We start from the raw sequence: 16474 nt of genomic DNA on the forward strand, positions 1-16474 counted from the left end.
ACTAGACAAAAAATACTTATCAAGATTTTGTGTTGTGTGAAGGCCTCAGAGGTTTGCAGTTAGCTGAAGTGGCAAGAAGAAAGTCATGGAAGAAAAGAAAAATGAGTTGTTTGGTCAAATAAGGTCAGTTCGGACCACAAATATGTGGAAGAACACTTCAAAAACACAAAATCTTGATAAGTATTTTTTGTCTAGTTTCTATATATCTTGAAATATGATAAAACTAAATTACAAGTGAATTTTCACTTAGATATAAGAGCTTGTTTTAAGTCAATAATTCCTTAATAATATTGTTGTAAGTTCCACTGGCAGATAATTTCACTTATAGCAAGAAATTTTACCCACATTATAAGTTATAAGCACTTTTACATCCATATTAAAGAATGTTTACTTATAGGGTACTGATTATGCAAAATTCACATTTTGCATGTTTTTGTACTTTCATTTTGGTTCCTTCTGCTTCTAAAAACAAACCAAGCATTTGTATATTTTTTTAAAAAATACGCTCTGCCATTTTTGGGCAGGATCTTCATGTTTTTTGGTATCTGGAAAATGAGTCGTTTCAAAAACCTGAGTAATGTAACGTCACAAATCGGCAGGCACTGACCCTTCACCCAGTGACTCCAGAGAAGCTCAACCCGTTCCCTAGCAACCCCAGCAGAATTTCACCCGTTACCTAGCAACACAGACTGAACTCCAGGACGTTTGGTCAGCTGGTTTTACTGCTGTATCAATTCAGTTCAAATTCAGAAATATTTTATTGATTCTTGTAATTCATATTAATATAATAAGAGTTATTGTAGATGGTGATTGCTGATGAGGAAAGATCTCCTGTAGCGGTTTGTATTACAGTGAATCTGAAGAAGCCTCTGACTGAAGACACTTTGTTTTCCTAATACAGATTCATGAAGAGGATGGTTAACGCTGTATGCGCTGCACAATGGCTGCTGGAAAACACAAGTGTATTATTGTTGACTAACAATCAGAAATAACTTGCTGCATTCTTGTTGGTTGTGCAGGAGGCTTCACTTCTGCTCTTCAAAGATGAATAGCTGTAAAGAATTTTATTATATATCTGTTTGCAGCCGTTTTAACGTGTGAGTGTAAATGTTGAGTTTGTGGGTGTGGCCAGCGGCAGCTTATTAAAGTGACAGAAGGCCTTAAAATAGCTAAAATCTCATTATGCAAGAATAATTTTGTTAAAAAAGAAAAGTAACAAACAGCAAGAAAAATTAGCTTAGTTAGTTTTGTCTTATTTCCACTTGACTAAGACATTTGCACTAGAAACTAGAGTAAGAGTACCTGTTAGCATGTTTTTTCAGTGCGAGGCGTTCTGTGGATTTACCGACTCGTCCTTGTTGAAAGGTGAGCGTCGTTTCTGCGCCGTCCTCCTCGTCAGATTTAAAGGCCGTTCCTGATGATCTGATTTGCCTCCAGCAGCTTTGGTGTTTGAGGAAGGCGGCGCTTGTTGCCGTTTGTTTGTTGTAAGTAAATTCAACAGACTGGAAGGGTGGGGTGGCAGTTAGCTCAAGTAATCAATCCCTTTTCCACACACACACGTACACTCATTAATCCTTGTTTCCCAATAAAACCAAATGCAGAATTCATGAGCTTTCCTCTGATTTGACTTCTGCTTTTTCATGTTTTCGAAGCCATTCCTGAACGCTTCCCCAACTTTCCCTTCCTGCTGCTTTCTAGTCCACTATCAGGCACTGCGTGTGGATTTGCATGACGCTCCAGGTGTGTTATTTGACTGCAGGATCACTCTGGTCACGCAACAGATTTTCACCCGACTTAACAGTCCTGTAGGAATCCCACATCCTGCTTTAGACGAGAACGTCGCGCAAAAACAAACAAAAAATACAAGTGTGTGGTTATGAAACACGGGTTATTATCAAAAAGGAAAAGCAAAGATTTTACAGGATTGCAATTTATATCAATTTGTTTATTATCCCCAACAACCTGAATCATTCAAACACTGCAAAAATTACAAAATACTACCAAGTATGTTTATGTAATTTCTAGTTCAAGTACACGTAAAATAAGACAAGATTAACTTCCAAGTCATTTTCAGCAAGATAAGAACTTAAGTAAATAATTCTGTAATATTGATTATAAAAATGATTCGCTCCACTAGCAGATTACTACATTCTTCCAATATTATATGTGAAATAATCTGAAAGTGGAACTTGTCATTTTTTATCAACATTACAGAATTATTTACTTAAAATTAGCTCCTGCATTTTGCTAAAAAAAGTTACTTTTAAGTTACTTGCAACCAGAAGTGAGTAGAGTAGAACTACTTCAACATATTTTACTCAACTTCTCAAGTTACAGTAAAAAGTATTTGGTAAAAAGTTACTGAGTAACTGATCAAATTATCAGTCATTTAATATTTAGAAATTACATCATCAGATGGGCCAAAATATAAAGTTAAGTGGAAATCTTGGTATTTTAAAAACCAAAATGACAATAATTCATATAGGTAACAAAAAAAATAACAAAATCAGACAAAATATTTTTTTCCAAATCAGTTTCCTTCAATAAAAAACTTATGAAACTTTAACAGAAACTGCAGGTGTGTGTCTGTCTCTGGTGAATCTTTGGTTTAAACATGTTTGTTTTTCATTCAGTGGGTAGAAAATCCAGAAGTTTTACTCAAGTAAAAGTAGCGATACTTCATAATACAATTACTCAAGTAAAAGTGTAAAGTACAGCATAATAAAAAGTAATTATTTTTCAAAAAAGTTACTCGACTAAATGTAACTAGTTACTCCTTAACTCTGTTCAAAGTGAAATAATCTAAATAATCTTTTTCTATAAGTTAAAATGTTTTATTTCACTTATTAAGGAATAATTGACTCAAAACCAGCTCCTATTTCCTGTAAGTTTTGTCTTATTTCAAGTGCAGAAGATTTTTGAAGAGTTCCTTTGGGGTTGCTAGGTAACGGGGCCCATCTTCCCAGGGGTTGCTAAGTAACGGGGCCCGTCTTCCCAGGGGTTGCTAGGTAACGGGGCCCGTCTTCCCAGGGGTTGCTAGGTAACGGCTGATTTGTAACATTAGGTATTTGAATTGAAACTAGACTACAAAACTTGGTAATATTTTGTTGTTGTTTTTTTGTAGTGACCAGAAAATAAATACAAAATTAAACCAATTTTTCACATTCATACAGACATTTGATTTTAAAGATGGATTCCTATATATTACATTTCAGTTTGCCTGAAGGAGTCCTGCCATCCCAGACACACCTGACACTCGTTGTTTTAATAGAAATCTAATATGTACAAACATTCGGGCGCCTTCACTTCATGCCGTGCTGACTCTCGTGATGCCGGCGCAGATCCACCTTTCTCTGGAAGCCCTTTGAGCAAACATCGCACCCAAACGGTTTGAATCCCGTGTGCTTCCTGCTGTGGGTGATCAGGTTGGAGCTCTGGCTGAACGCTTTGCCGCAAACCTGGCACTTGTGCGGCTTTTCGCCTGCGAAAATAAAAAAATTATTTCACTTTTTGTTTTGTTTTTTTTACCCCTTGACTGATTTGATTTTTCCTTTAGTTGCAAAAAAGTCAGAGTTGCTTAAAAACAGCATCAGATGTTTTCACCTCACAGGTAAAGTTTCTATTAGCGACCAATCGAGAAGAATCGTGCCATTGTTCAGATTTGTAGAAGCCATGCTGTCAACAAATGTCAACTGAACAGACTTCCTTTTATAGAGTGTAGCGCGAAGCAGGAAAACCAGACATGCAAATTGACGGGATATTTGTTTAAACTTCTTTTTCTGATTTATCAGCAGCTTTATAACCTCTGGAAGCAATTCCTCCATGCTGCACCTGGAAAGTAGCTGATATCATCAAGCACATCTTTGGACAGAAACGAATCCCAAACTGGAAATCAAATTAAAGCTACAAATGCAGTGTGGATGGAGTGTTAAGGCAAGACTAAGAAAAAAATAACAAATAAAATAACAAAAATAAAGTCATAATATTACAAGAGTAAAGCTGAAATAATATGAAAATGAAGTCATAATGTTATGATTGTATTTTTGTAATTTTATGACTTTATTCTCGTATTATTTCAACTTTTTTCTCATCCGACTTTATTCTTGTAATCTTTTAAGATAAAAGATTACAAAAATAGACAGAACAAATAAAAGTGTTCTGTCCTGTGAATTGTACAGTCCTAAATATTGCATATGATCTGAATAATTACAAAAAAACTATTTTAAAACGATAAATTAACTTATTTGTGGTAAAATCACAAAACTGTTGTTTTTAGCTGCAGATGAATCTTAATCAAGCTACAAATCATCAAAAGTTCACTAAAGGATTGATGTGTTATTGCATTTTAGGTAATAAATTGTTTATTTTCTTATTTTAAAAAAGGATTTTAAAATGTATTTCTAATAAAATAAAAATCAGCAGAGTGTGATCATCTTTTATCTGATTCATCGTCGGAATAATCGATTACTAAAATAATCGTTAATTGCAGCCCTGAAAAGTCTAATATTTTCAAAATATTGCACTTTTTCAAACGGCTGATAACTGAATGGTTGATGCTGTAGCAGGTTGAGTCCAGAGCAGAGTGGGAGGATCTCCGCTGTAATTACCTGTGTGGATGTACGTGTGCTTCTTCATGTCCGACTTCTGATGGAACCGTTTCCCGCAGTACTGACAGGGGTACGGTCTGGTGTCGGAGTGGATGAGCAGGTGTGTCGACAGCGTGGAGGAGCGCTTGAAGGATTTACCGCACATCTTGCAGTCAAAGCTTTTTTCCTGAACATACAATGAAATTAAACAATTTAGCCCCGTTTGATAGTTTTTATAAGTAATAAACTGCGACCTTTTAAAAGTAGAACTGCAGGATTTATTCTGCAGTTCTACTGCAAACATCATTTTTTGCATAAATCATCTGAAATTCCTCATGCAAATGTCTCTGTATTAGATTCAAAACATTACGTTTTCATGCTAACTACTATTAGCAATCCAAGCTAATAGTACATTTCTAATCATTTCTATGAATAAAAACACATAAGAACCATGTTAACAAGTTGAGATTTCAGCACAAAAACTGTTTTTGTAACAGTAAAATTCTGGCAACCACAGCTGACGGCATTTTACCATAAATGACAGATTTTTTTTCTTTTTTTACAGTGTATAGCTGTATAAAACTCAGATTAGCTGGGTGAGCTTTGACTTTCCCAGTCTGTTCTTGTTTTTCACTGAAAAATCCGATTTCCAGGTACAAAGAAAACGCACTATTACTATTCAAAATGGCTGCCAGGCTTAAAGATAAACCAGGGATACACCATTTATTGGTAGCACTTTTAAAACCAGTATCCCACTGTACAACCTCTACTTGTGATTTTTATAGTGCTGAATGCATAACTGGATATTTTAATTAATGTTTAAGTATGCCATTGTTGTTTATGCTAACTTTTGTTAGCAGCACAAAACAATATTAATGTATTTCACTGATTTTAACACAAACAAACAGTGTATAACTATGTTGATGACAGTATGGTAGATGAGATGAAAACAATCAGAAGTATAAATAAACGGCCTTTCACCATTATTCGGCAGCCATATTGAATTTTCACTTTCAATGGGGTTTAAAATAGATTTTTCAGACTTAAATCAATAATTTCTTAAATAAATGAAGCCTGGCAACATACTACTGTTTTCTCAGTTTTACAAGATTACAAATTTTTATGAAATCTGAAGTAATGTGTGTTTTTGTTTACCTGGGAGTGAACGTTCATGTGCTGCTCCAGGCTCACAGCGTGCCCAAAGGTTTTCCTACAGATGCTGCAGCCAAAAGGTCTCATTCCGCTGTGCGACCGCCTGACATGAACCTCCAGTCCATGAGAAGTTGAGAACACCTGAACAACAAGAAACAGCAAAAACAACCTGAGTAAATTAAAGGCAAATGTTGATTTTATTTGCTAACAGAAAACATTTACTCAAACCCCTGAGCCGCACTTTGGACACCCCTGAGTGGAATAATTTGTACAAGACAAGGTTGGTTTTGATTGGCTCTTATTTTAATAAATGAAATCATCATTTTAAATATTGACATTCCATGCAGTGATGAGAAAAGCTGCCTACTTTGTCGCAGGTGATGCAGTGGTAGGTGTTGGAGGTGGGGGAGTAGTGCGTGCTGCAGTCCAGCGGCTGCTGCGGCGGCGGACTGCGGCTGATGTGGCCGCCGTACAGGCTGCTGGCGTGCTGCAGCACCGTGGGGCTGAAGCTCAGCTGCCGCAGCTCGTAGGACGACGACACCGGCTCCCAGGCGTACGAAGGCTTGTAGTAAGGTGGGAACTCGGCCATGTGGGGCTCTAACACAGGAAGAACAAGTGGAGAGGTGAAATATTATGTTTCCCTTTACAGGTTGGGACACAAAACATGTTCATTACAGTTTGTGCACAAAGTCATTCTTTGATAATAAGATTTCAGCTTTCCAGCAGCCATTGTACAGCACACAGAGCAGTAAAACCAGCTGACCAACCATACCGGAGTTCCGCTTGAGTTGCTAGGTAACAGGCTGGGGTTGCTAGGCAACGGCGCAGTGCCTGTGGATTTGTGACGTTGCATTCCGGAGGTTTTTTGAAATGGCTCATTTCGGGACACCAAAAACAATTAACTTATTGCCAAAAAAAATGCTAAGTGTTTTCCTTAGAAAGCAGCTGAGAACTAGATGGAAGTACAAAACGTTTACATAGTGTCAAATTTATTCTTTAAAAATGGGACATTGGATATCATTTAGCATTTACATGCAAATATATGAGATTATAGCCAAGTGACTAATTTTCATATCTAGTTCCACTGGCAGGATGATGATAATGTAAAGTTTAATGAGAAGAAAAGAAGAACAAGCAGAATCAGACTACTGCATAAAACCTTTCCACTGAACTCTGATCTAGAACCGCACAGCATTCTGGGAGATGTAGGCGTACAGACTTATAGCCGCTCAACCTCTCTCAGCCAGTTAAGTTTGTTTGGTGCAATCAACTAACTCACTCACTCTTTGGTTACCTAGCAACAACCTGCTGGATAACAAGCAGCAGTTCCAGGTTTCGCCATAACTGCTTAAAACTAAACAATAACTGCGGATAAAACAGGAAAGACCTCAGTTTGGCAGCATTTCACACATTTAAAACACAAAAACTACTCAATACATAGTTTTCATGTGACGTCACACCTCCGTGAACTTTGTAACTGACAGCCATGTTGCCAGGCGGTTGCTATGGAGTTTCTATGACAACGATAACAAGCCTCAAACTTAGCGCTAACTCTCGACTCGTTCCTATCTAACTTACAAACAATAAAATACATTACAACTACTTGAGTACTCTACAGATCTCTGTGTAATACTAAGATAAATATCTGAGATATTTACTGTTGTACTGCCGAACTAGCAAAATTAGCTTAACTAATGTAACTTTTATCTGCTAGCTAACACCGACATGTAGCCTACGTGTTTGTTACTTCATTTACTTTGCCAATCACCAGAACCTTGTTAATCTGAAGAGTTTGCATCCTTTACAAATCCGTTTAAACGTTGATTATTTTGTACTCAATTTTTGTGTTAAATAGGCTGCTAACTGTATCATAGTATGAAATCGGAGGAACATCTCCGTTTTATACGAGTCAATCAAACTCAAACTGGTCAAGAATGTCCACATATTTTCTTTTTGTTGATCTCAAGCCGCTATGCTTTACGCTGTGTTTGCCTATTAAGATGGCGCGGACCACTTCCGGTTCAGACTTGTTTGGAATTATGTATATGATTATTTATATCAGCAGATGTGAAACGCTTAAAAAATCCGGACAGGCCCCTGCTAATGTAAAGCTGGTCTGGTTGAGGTACCGACCTGTCAGGTAGTAGGGCTGAGAGGGCGCCAGCGGCGGGCTGGCCGGCTCTGGGTGAGCAGGTAACGGACACTGCGGCTCTGAATCCTCCGGAGGGGAGCACCGGTCTGCGGACAGGGAGGGGCCCTCAGACAGGGGCTCCTCTGATGAGTCTGTGCTCTGCAGCTGCGACGGGACTTCTGATAAATGCACAAGAAATAAACAAAACAGTTGAGCACATTGCAAGCAGCTTTAATTTTTAATGCGTGCAACATTTAATCAAATGTTTATTTAGCGAAGAAAAGGTGATGCATTTTCCATTTAAAGTTTCAGATAAAGTCTTACCCTGGTCTTCAGACTCCGCCGGCTGATCCTCTTCATAAGTGCGATGGATGTTATAAGAGGCGCACCGTTTGTTTTTCACCAGAAATGACCGCGGCATGTTGATTCTGCGTCGCAAAAATAGCACACAAAACGTTTCATATTTGTTTTTAAATCAAATTAAGTATTCTAAAATGTCATTATAATGTTAAATAAATATTTAAGCTACACATTAGAATATGTTTTTTAAGGTTTTAGAATTGGTTAGAGCTAAAATGTAACTTTGAAGAAGTTTTTATTCTTGTTTACCGAAAACAATTAAAGATATTGTTGTTAACTGCCTGCTTGCGTTATTATACAATTTATGACAATGTGCAACAGTTGGCACCGACTCACCGTTAATTGAGCCCGAATTAAAACAACAATAATAAACTTTATAGATCCAAAATGCGTCGCAAGGAAAAAAAAAAGAAAAGAAACACAGAGAAAGAAATCCGTTTCCTAAAAGTTGCAGGCGCGTTAAGCAGAGTAAGAAGCATCATCAGCGCTCGCAGCTCGGTCTTTTTCTCCCCTCCCTGATTTTCAATCAGATAACTTCGCAGGGGAATCTGACTGTGGTTTCAGCCAATGAAAAGGCCAAGCTGCAGGTGGAAATTTGCTTAGAAAAACAGCGGCCTTCGGAACAGTTATACAAAACAGCCGCGAGTGCATGAGGGGGGAGAGACTTTTTAAAAAAAAATACACAACAGCACGTTAAATATGCGAAATATGCAACAAAAAAAATTAAAAATAAATCCTGCGTAATTAATTAAAATGCAGAAACAAGAACAACAAAAACTTTACTTCAACTTTTAAAAGAAATCTCTAACGCTTTCTGTTTGGTTTACTGGATTTACACAAAGTAAAGTAAAATAAAGTAAAGTTGTGTGTAAGATTTACGAGTCTTAATCTTCCACATATGTAACTTTAGCGCCTCCAAAGATACACATACCAAACCAGTCTGCTTATCCAAGCACAGCTAACTGGTGGTTGCTATGGCGACACAGAAACACAATTTATTCAGTCAATTAAATGAAAAGTTCATTTTAATACTAATAATAACCACAACCATCATCATCTTCCTCTTCTTAGTCATCATTATTATTTGTGAGAGTTTCGGTGTAAGAAGGACAAAATTAAGTTTGAGTGCAAGAGCGACATCTAGTGGACAGAAATATCAACGTGCCACATAATATAATATAATATAATATAATATAATATAATATAATATAATATAATATAATATAATAACATCATGTCATAAAATATGTTACTGCAAATATCGCAATGTTCATTTATTTCAGTAACTCCATTCAGTGAAGCAGATTATTTGCACACATTTGATGTTTTTAAGTCTTTATTTCTGTTAATTATGATGAGTTTATGCTACGGTTATTGAAAATACAGCATCAGACAAATGTGGTGATATAATGCTGCCATCATGTGAACCTGATGTGATGCACAGTGTATTAGTCTCAGTCTAAAGTTAAATTAAGAGTTCATGGTGAGATAAGTCAAATCTGGCTTCATTTCAGCGAATAAGTAAGAACTGATAAATATTTCAGTCTTTGTGTGCAAAAATGATCGAGACAAAAACTGGCAGCTGTAAAGGCAACATAAGGTGTTTTTATTTAGGGTCCCTAATATATAATCATTAGGATTGGTATTCTGACTTTAAAATCAGAACTGTAGTTTTATTATGAAATTTAAAATTTTATTATCAGAATTCTGATTTTATTATGATACTTTAATCAAAAAGATTTTGGACTTGAATCTCAAAATTTTGACTTTAACCTCACATAATTCTAACTTTATTAACAAATTTCAAACTTTAATATCAGACTTTTTTGCTTCAATCTCCGAATTATGACTTTAATCTATGAGAAATCAGACTTTAATCTCAAAATTCTGATATTAATCTCAGAATTCTAACATGATTATTATTATTATTAAAATTTCAAACATTATTATCAAAATTCTGAGTTTGATCTATGAGAATTCAGACGTTAATCTCAGAATTAAGACTTTTCTCTCAGAGTTATGATATTTTGTTGTCGGAATTAAAACTTTAATACCAATTTTCAAACTTTATCATCATAATTTTGACTTTAATCTCACAATCCCGACTTTAATTTTGGAATTTTGACATCAAGATTTCAGATTTTTTTTTCTACAGTGGAAATAATTATCTTCTGCCACACTAACAAAACCCACACCGACGTGTTTCTGTAAAATCTTATTTAATTTGCTTTTAAAAAGTAAAACTAAATCGCGCGTGCGCTCTCGGCATGTGGGTCACGCGAAGCCGCATTACACACAGTTCAGCCCTTCAGCAGCAGCGATGGGAAAACAAACTTTAACTGCGCGACAGAGATAAGAATCAGCCGCTATCCGTGTGGAAGCTCGAGCGGAGTGTCGGCTGTCGGGATTAGGATGATTTTCAGAAGCTGTCCCGGTTCGGTGCTGGTGGAAAAGCGGCAGCATTGAGGCGCAGAGCCGCTCGGAGTTGCGGGATTAGTTCGCTCGCAGCCTGACAGCGGAGGCTGACTGCGGTGGGATGGGCTGTGAGGTGTTCAAGATGGCGGCGCCCTGTGGAGTGAATCTACTCTAACAGGTAAACAGCTCCACTTATTTGTGAATAATCCGGTTTGTTATCAGCGGGTTCCAGCTCAGATGTTGCGTTGGGTTCAAACCGAACCGATCTGGCCGCTGTAGGTCGAACCGAGCCGGACTGACATGGGGAATAAATGTTGCTCGGAGTGTGGGTCGCTGCTCCCAGCTAACGTTAGCTGTCGGCGCTGGGTTGACTTGTGTTTTTTTCCCTCCTGGACAGACCTGGTGATGGATAGAGTTGATTTTTCAAAGGTTATATCTTGGTTTTATCTTTATTTATGTATGTTTTGTAAAATCGCTGCTCGGCGTGTCACGGAAAAGAAATGTTCGTGTTTTAGAAGCGGGTAAAGTAAAGCCAAGCCTGCCCATTGTTCTCTGCGAGTTGTTTACGACAAGCAGCAGCAGCAGCAGTCAGTGGTCAGTCTTCATGCAGCAGCGGCTCCTCTGCCTTTCTGACTGAACCATGTTGCATTTAATGCATCTCAATGCTTGACTTTACCTTCATCATGCAACCAGCTAGCAGTAAATATTCACGGATTTTTGTTGTTGGTTTCTTCGAGTTAAAGCCATCAGGATGTTTTTGCTAGAGCCTGCAAAATAATTCAAAATTCAGTGCGTTTTCAATTCATTTCAACAATTATTTCTTTATTTTTAAGTAAACGCGTATGATTTAAGTGTCTTTGGTAGCAGTCAGTGTTGCAGCTAATCTAAAGACACTTCTGACTGAAGATTTTCGATATGACAGTCTCATGACATGCTAACAACTCAGTTTCCCAACAGAGACAGTATTTCACTAACATGACCTGGATGACATCATCAGCTGTTAGGAAGCTCTGCTAATCCACCTCATTTGCTTTTGCTTCTCCTCTTTAAACTTCTATTTGGTTTTATGGTTGCTGTTATGGTTCTCTTTCTGCTCTGCATCCATGATGTCTCCTTTTCAACTCCTCTGGGATTTTTGGGTCGTAGTTCAGGCATGATTTGAGCTTATGAGATGCTAATCAGCAGCCTCCAGTTGTAAAATTGATGCCTTGTTGCCTCGGTTACGCATCATAACCTTTTTCTGAAGGCAGGAAAGTAAGAGCAAAAATACTTCCAGCTGCACAGCATTCAGTAATTATCCAAACATACAGCGACTTGACCAAAAATACAACCAATCAGAGCTAATGTAGCACCGCTATTCTAAAATATATGTTTTTTTATTAAACATTTACAACAAACTAATAGAAAATAGAGACAAATGTCACACACCTTGACAGCTTTAAAGTCACAAAAATGGAAACAACTTTCCAGTAATGCTAAATCTGGATTACGAATATATATATAAAACTACACAAGTGCACATTTGTTGCTGTCCAGTCATACCTAATATCCTGTGTGGAATAAAGTTTTCAATAGTTTTGAAATGAGAAGGGAAAGTTTTCCTCCTCGTGTTTGAGATCTTTCTGGATGTTGGATGTTTTGAAGTGGATCTGCTGCAGTTCTGCAGGTTCCCAACATAATGAGACCCTAAAAACACCCAGAGAAAGCTACAATGATCAAAGCATGTTCATGTGTTAGAAAGGCCTAGTCAAAGTCCAGGCTTAAATCCAAAAAGGAAGCTTATTAGATGCATCCTTGCCCCAACAAGCTAAACGTTTTCAGCTGCTCTGATCGCAATAATATCATATTAATCCAAGTACACCCTCTCCTAGATGAAAATAAAACTTTAATTTCTGAAAAATATTTAACACTGGAGCTGGAAAACAGTTTAAATACCCAAATAAATAAACAAACAAAACAAAACATGGATTATGGATTCTCTGTCACCAAAATTGTTTCAAAAATGATTAATTGTTTAAAACTGAAATGTTTGACACAGTTGACTGTGAAACCATTTATTCCTCATTCATGAAGAAAACCTCAAGATATTTTGACTCTAATGGAAAAGACTCAGTGCTTCGGTTTAGGATTTTATTAAACCTCCTTCAGTTGAATAAATGGCTGAGAGCAAACGGGGCAAATAACACAAACAGAAATGTTCATTCGATTTCCCAAACAAAGTTTTTCATCTTCTTTCTGAGTATCCTTTGAGCCGTATGACGGCTCGTTAGGGCCACTGAAGTAAGAAAAAAAAATTAATTTAGAAAAATTTCTAGAAAAAAACAAGGACATTTTTGAGCTCCAAAAGTGAAAAAAATTGCTAAAAAAATCTCCAAAATTTTGAGATTAATCTCAGAAAATTTCAAGAAAAAAAAAATCTAATTTCTGAGTTTGTAAAGTCAAAAATGTGCGGGGGACAAATTTTGAGATTAATCTAAGAAATTTTCAAACGTTGAAAAATGGGTTAAATAGCCAGAAACTTTGTAGATTTTATTTTATTTTATTTATTTTTTTTCAAAATTTTCTGAAATTCAAAAGTTGAATATTTGTGTGAGAAAACTCAGTAATGTTGAGATTAAACCCAGAAATGTTGAAGAAAAAACAAAGTTTCTGAGTCTAAAAGTTGGAGATTTGTTAGAAATTTTGAGCTTCCAGATGAACATTTTTGAGTTTCAAAAGTCGGAAATTTTCTGAGTTTCAAGAGTTTAAACTTTTTACACTTTTTGAAGCTCAGAAATTTCCTTGTTCATTCTAGTAATTTTCTGAGATCAATCTCAGAATTTCAGCGTTATTCGGCCGACATTTACTCCTTTTCATTGGTTTTCCATCGACAGTAGCCCCAATTCGCCGCCGTCTTCAGCGGCTGGCGTCTCCCGCTCAGATAGTTATCGTTTCCAGTGCCTCCCTGGCCGCGCCGGCGCTGCATAAAGCGTCTTTGTGCGACGCAGAGCATTCCCCGGCTGCCTGAGATCACATTGAGTGTTGCTCATGTTTGTGTCTGCTCTCCTCGCCCGGACGTCCAGCCACATGAGTCAGCAGTCGATTGAAACAGAGGGACGATTGAGCTGCGGATGCTGCGCCGCATCAGAAACAAGCGCTGAGCTGATTGGTCATGGAAGAAGCACAGCTGCGTTTGAAGAAACTTTCAGTTGATGGTCATGTTTTAGCAGCTTTCTCTGCTCGGACGTTTGGAGTGAGATCTGAGGAGCCGATGAGATCGGCTTGAGCTGAATCATTGTTCCAGGTTGGTGATAAGCTGCCTGGCATTAATGAGCTGCCCGTCAGGATTACACTGCAAATCTGCTGCCAACAGAATATCTAATCTTTGTTGATATTAGAAAACATCCAGGTTGTTAATTTTGATCTTCAGTTCCATTTTCCTAAATGAGGCCGAGGAAAGTTGGTGCCTCAGGAAAAGAAACTAAAGGCCTGGATTTATTTTATTAATCAGATCAAAGCAGTTTTTATCTGCCAAATTATCAATCAATACCTCCTGTTTTTTGCAATTCTGCAATTTTTAATGCACAATTTATTGCACATTTTCTACAAATGTTTCTACAGAAGCGTTTGTTTTAAGTGATGCTAACTCCCACCTGCAGGTGGCAGTATTTCTTACTTCTACTACTCTGCTGCTCCAGCCTGACTTGATATAAAGTTACTGTCTGTTCGGCATGGTGACTACAAAAGTCACATTTTCCGCCTAAAATAGGCGTAAATATTCCCAAATTACTTATAAATATTTCCAAACTAGCTTCACAAGTTCAGTGATATTCTAAGGAAAAATCACCAAAATGGCAAAAACCTGGAGGGACTGATTACTGGGATCAATCCATCAATGACAGGAAATAATTTCAAAATGCAACTCAAAAAATATTTATATTTTATTATTTTACAAATTAAAATTTCAGAATCCCAAAATTCAATTAATCAACAAAATTGATTTATCGCCCAGCATTAATCTGGATGAAGGCAAAAATGACTTATATGGTTAATCATAATTAATCAAAATTTTATTGCATCTTTAAAGGTTTTTCTTATTTTAAAAAATGAATTCAATTATTTATTTGCATCTTTTAATGTATTTCTAATATTTTTTATATAAAAAAGGCTCAAATGGATGAATGAAAAATCTGTAGAATGTGCCAATTTTTTTTATCAATCGATTGGAGTATACAAACTAAAAAAAATCCATTTGCTGTAAGAACAACATAGTCAGGGCAGTAAATAATCCAAAACCGTAAAAAAAATATACATTTTGTATTTATGATTTAAAAAAAAAAACATTTGTCTCTAAATATATTTTCCCAAAACTCCTCAGATTGCGTAGTGTTAGCTTCCGGTGTAAAGAACGCTGTGGTATCTCATTTAAAATGTTTTTCTTATTTTAAAAAACGAATTATTATATAGAAAATGTTTAAGTAGTTAAATGAGAAATCTGTAGAATGTGCCAATTTAAAAAAACGATTGTTAGAATAATCGATTTCTAAATTAATCGTTAGTTGCAGCTCCTGTCTGACTGTGTGCAGAATCCTCTCAGATTTTAAATGACCCAGAGACGTTCTGGATCCGTTTCTGACTCTGGGTTTGGGTTCTGACCCGCCAGCGGTGCCTGGAGACTGTATTGGTGGGCGGGCCCCAGGAGTCCTCCAGGCAAGCCGGGTCTGACACTGGGAGAGAAACGCGGCCTGCACCTCCAGCACTGCCACCATGGCCAGGGAGCAGCCCAACGTCGGGGACCTCCTCCCGCTCCTGGAGACCTCCGACCTCCAGCAGCTCGAAGAGATCCGGAGCCTCATCAACGAGCAGCTCAGCACCGGTGGGTCATCCGGCTCCGTCGACCTGAGCAGAAGTAAACGAACGAGCCGGTTAAAAATGCTGCTTCCCTTCCAGAGCGAGGCTCCATGCTGCTGAACGGGTTGGTGGACTACTTCCTGGAAACCAACTCCGCCCAGGCCCTGCATATCCTGTCCTCAGTCAGAGAGCCGCATGACAAGGTGAGAGTCCGATTCGTTTGTGATTAGCTCTGGCTGTTGCTCTCCTTTATTCCTTTAAGCATAAAAAACATCCGTTTTTTGCTAACTTTGCTTGTTGTAAACGCATCCAACCGTTTGTCCGCCGCCCAGCACCTTCTGGACAAGATGAACGACTGTATGGCCAAACCAGCTTGCCGGCTGCCCACCCTCATGCTGCTCGGCCACGTGGTCCGAAAGCAGCCGTCCTGGATCCACAAGATGGCCCGCTACCCTCTGCTGCTCTCCCTGCTGAAATGCCTCAAGGTGAGCCGCCATGTTGGCACGAAGCAGCAGGGCGAGATGGTTTGGTTTGTTATGATGATCGAGATTCTCATGGAGTTGTTGGTTTTTGGTGGCAGTGAGAACCAGAACCGTCTTCCTGTCACTCTGATTTAAACACCAAGGTTGGTCCTTCAGAATGGAGAGTCCTGATTCTAGAAGACACATTTAGGAAAGTCAGGTTATTAGCCAAGGATGGATGGAGGGATGGATGAATGGATGGATGGATGGATGAGTGAACTGATGGACGGATGGATGGATGACTGGATGGTTGGATGGATGGATGGATGGATGAGTGAACTGATGGATGGATGATGGATGGATGGATGGATGGATGAGTGAACTGATGGATGGATGGATGGATGGATGGATGGATGGAAGGATGATGGATGAGTGAACTAATGGATGGATGGATGACTGGATGGTTGGATGGATATATGAATGGTTGGATGGTTGATTGGATGGATAGTTAGATGGATGGAGGGTTGGATGACTAGATG

General features: G+C 38.0%; 2 protein-coding genes across 2 annotated transcripts in view; one reads left to right on the forward strand and one right to left on the reverse strand.

The window, feature by feature from the left end:
- Window positions 1–2798: 2798 nt before the first annotated feature.
- Window positions 2799–8915, reverse strand: LOC106942233 (zinc finger protein Gfi-1b-like). The gene is made up of 7 exons (XM_015025463.1): window positions 8566–8915; window positions 8194–8297; window positions 7872–8048; window positions 6106–6335; window positions 5742–5879; window positions 4608–4773; window positions 2799–3481 (listed from the first exon to the last, which is right to left on the reverse strand). Exons 2-7 carry the CDS (start codon window positions 8288–8290, stop codon window positions 3303–3305), a joined length of 987 nt encoding a protein of 328 aa, XP_014880949.1. The 5' UTR covers window positions 8291–8297; window positions 8566–8915; the 3' UTR covers window positions 2799–3302.
- Window positions 8916–10495: 1580 nt separating this feature from the next.
- The window catches only part of tsc1b (TSC complex subunit 1b), a 19235-nt gene continuing 13256 nt past the window's right edge, over window positions 10496–16474 (forward strand). The window contains exons 1-4 of the mRNA XM_015025462.1: window positions 10496–10822; window positions 15287–15499; window positions 15574–15677; window positions 15807–15959. Of these exons, the coding sequence (XP_014880948.1) occupies window positions 15391–15499; window positions 15574–15677; window positions 15807–15959 (366 nt within the window). The 5' untranslated portion in view covers window positions 10496–10822; window positions 15287–15390. The remainder of the gene's footprint in view (window positions 10823–15286; window positions 15500–15573; window positions 15678–15806; window positions 15960–16474) is intronic.

The sequence above is a fragment of the Poecilia latipinna genome, unplaced genomic scaffold, assembly GCF_001443285.1.
Source record: "Poecilia latipinna isolate Pla-1442-1.1 unplaced genomic scaffold, P_latipinna-1.0 Scaffold4133, whole genome shotgun sequence".
In the NCBI taxonomy this organism is placed as follows: domain Eukaryota; kingdom Metazoa; phylum Chordata; class Actinopteri; order Cyprinodontiformes; family Poeciliidae; genus Poecilia; species Poecilia latipinna.

Coding starts and splice junctions, on each gene's coding strand:
- LOC106942233 (XM_015025463.1), bottom strand. CDS start 8,290: ATGCCGCGGTCATTTCTGGTGAAAAACAAACGGTGCGCCTCTTATAAC. Junction 8,049..8,193: donor GGCGGAGTCTGAAGACCAGG/GTAAGACTTTAT, acceptor TGCATTTATCAG/AAGTCCCGTCGCAGCTGCAG. Junction 3,482..4,607: donor GCACACGTACATCCACACAG/GTAATTACAGCG, acceptor TTATTTTCGCAG/GCGAAAAGCCGCACAAGTGC.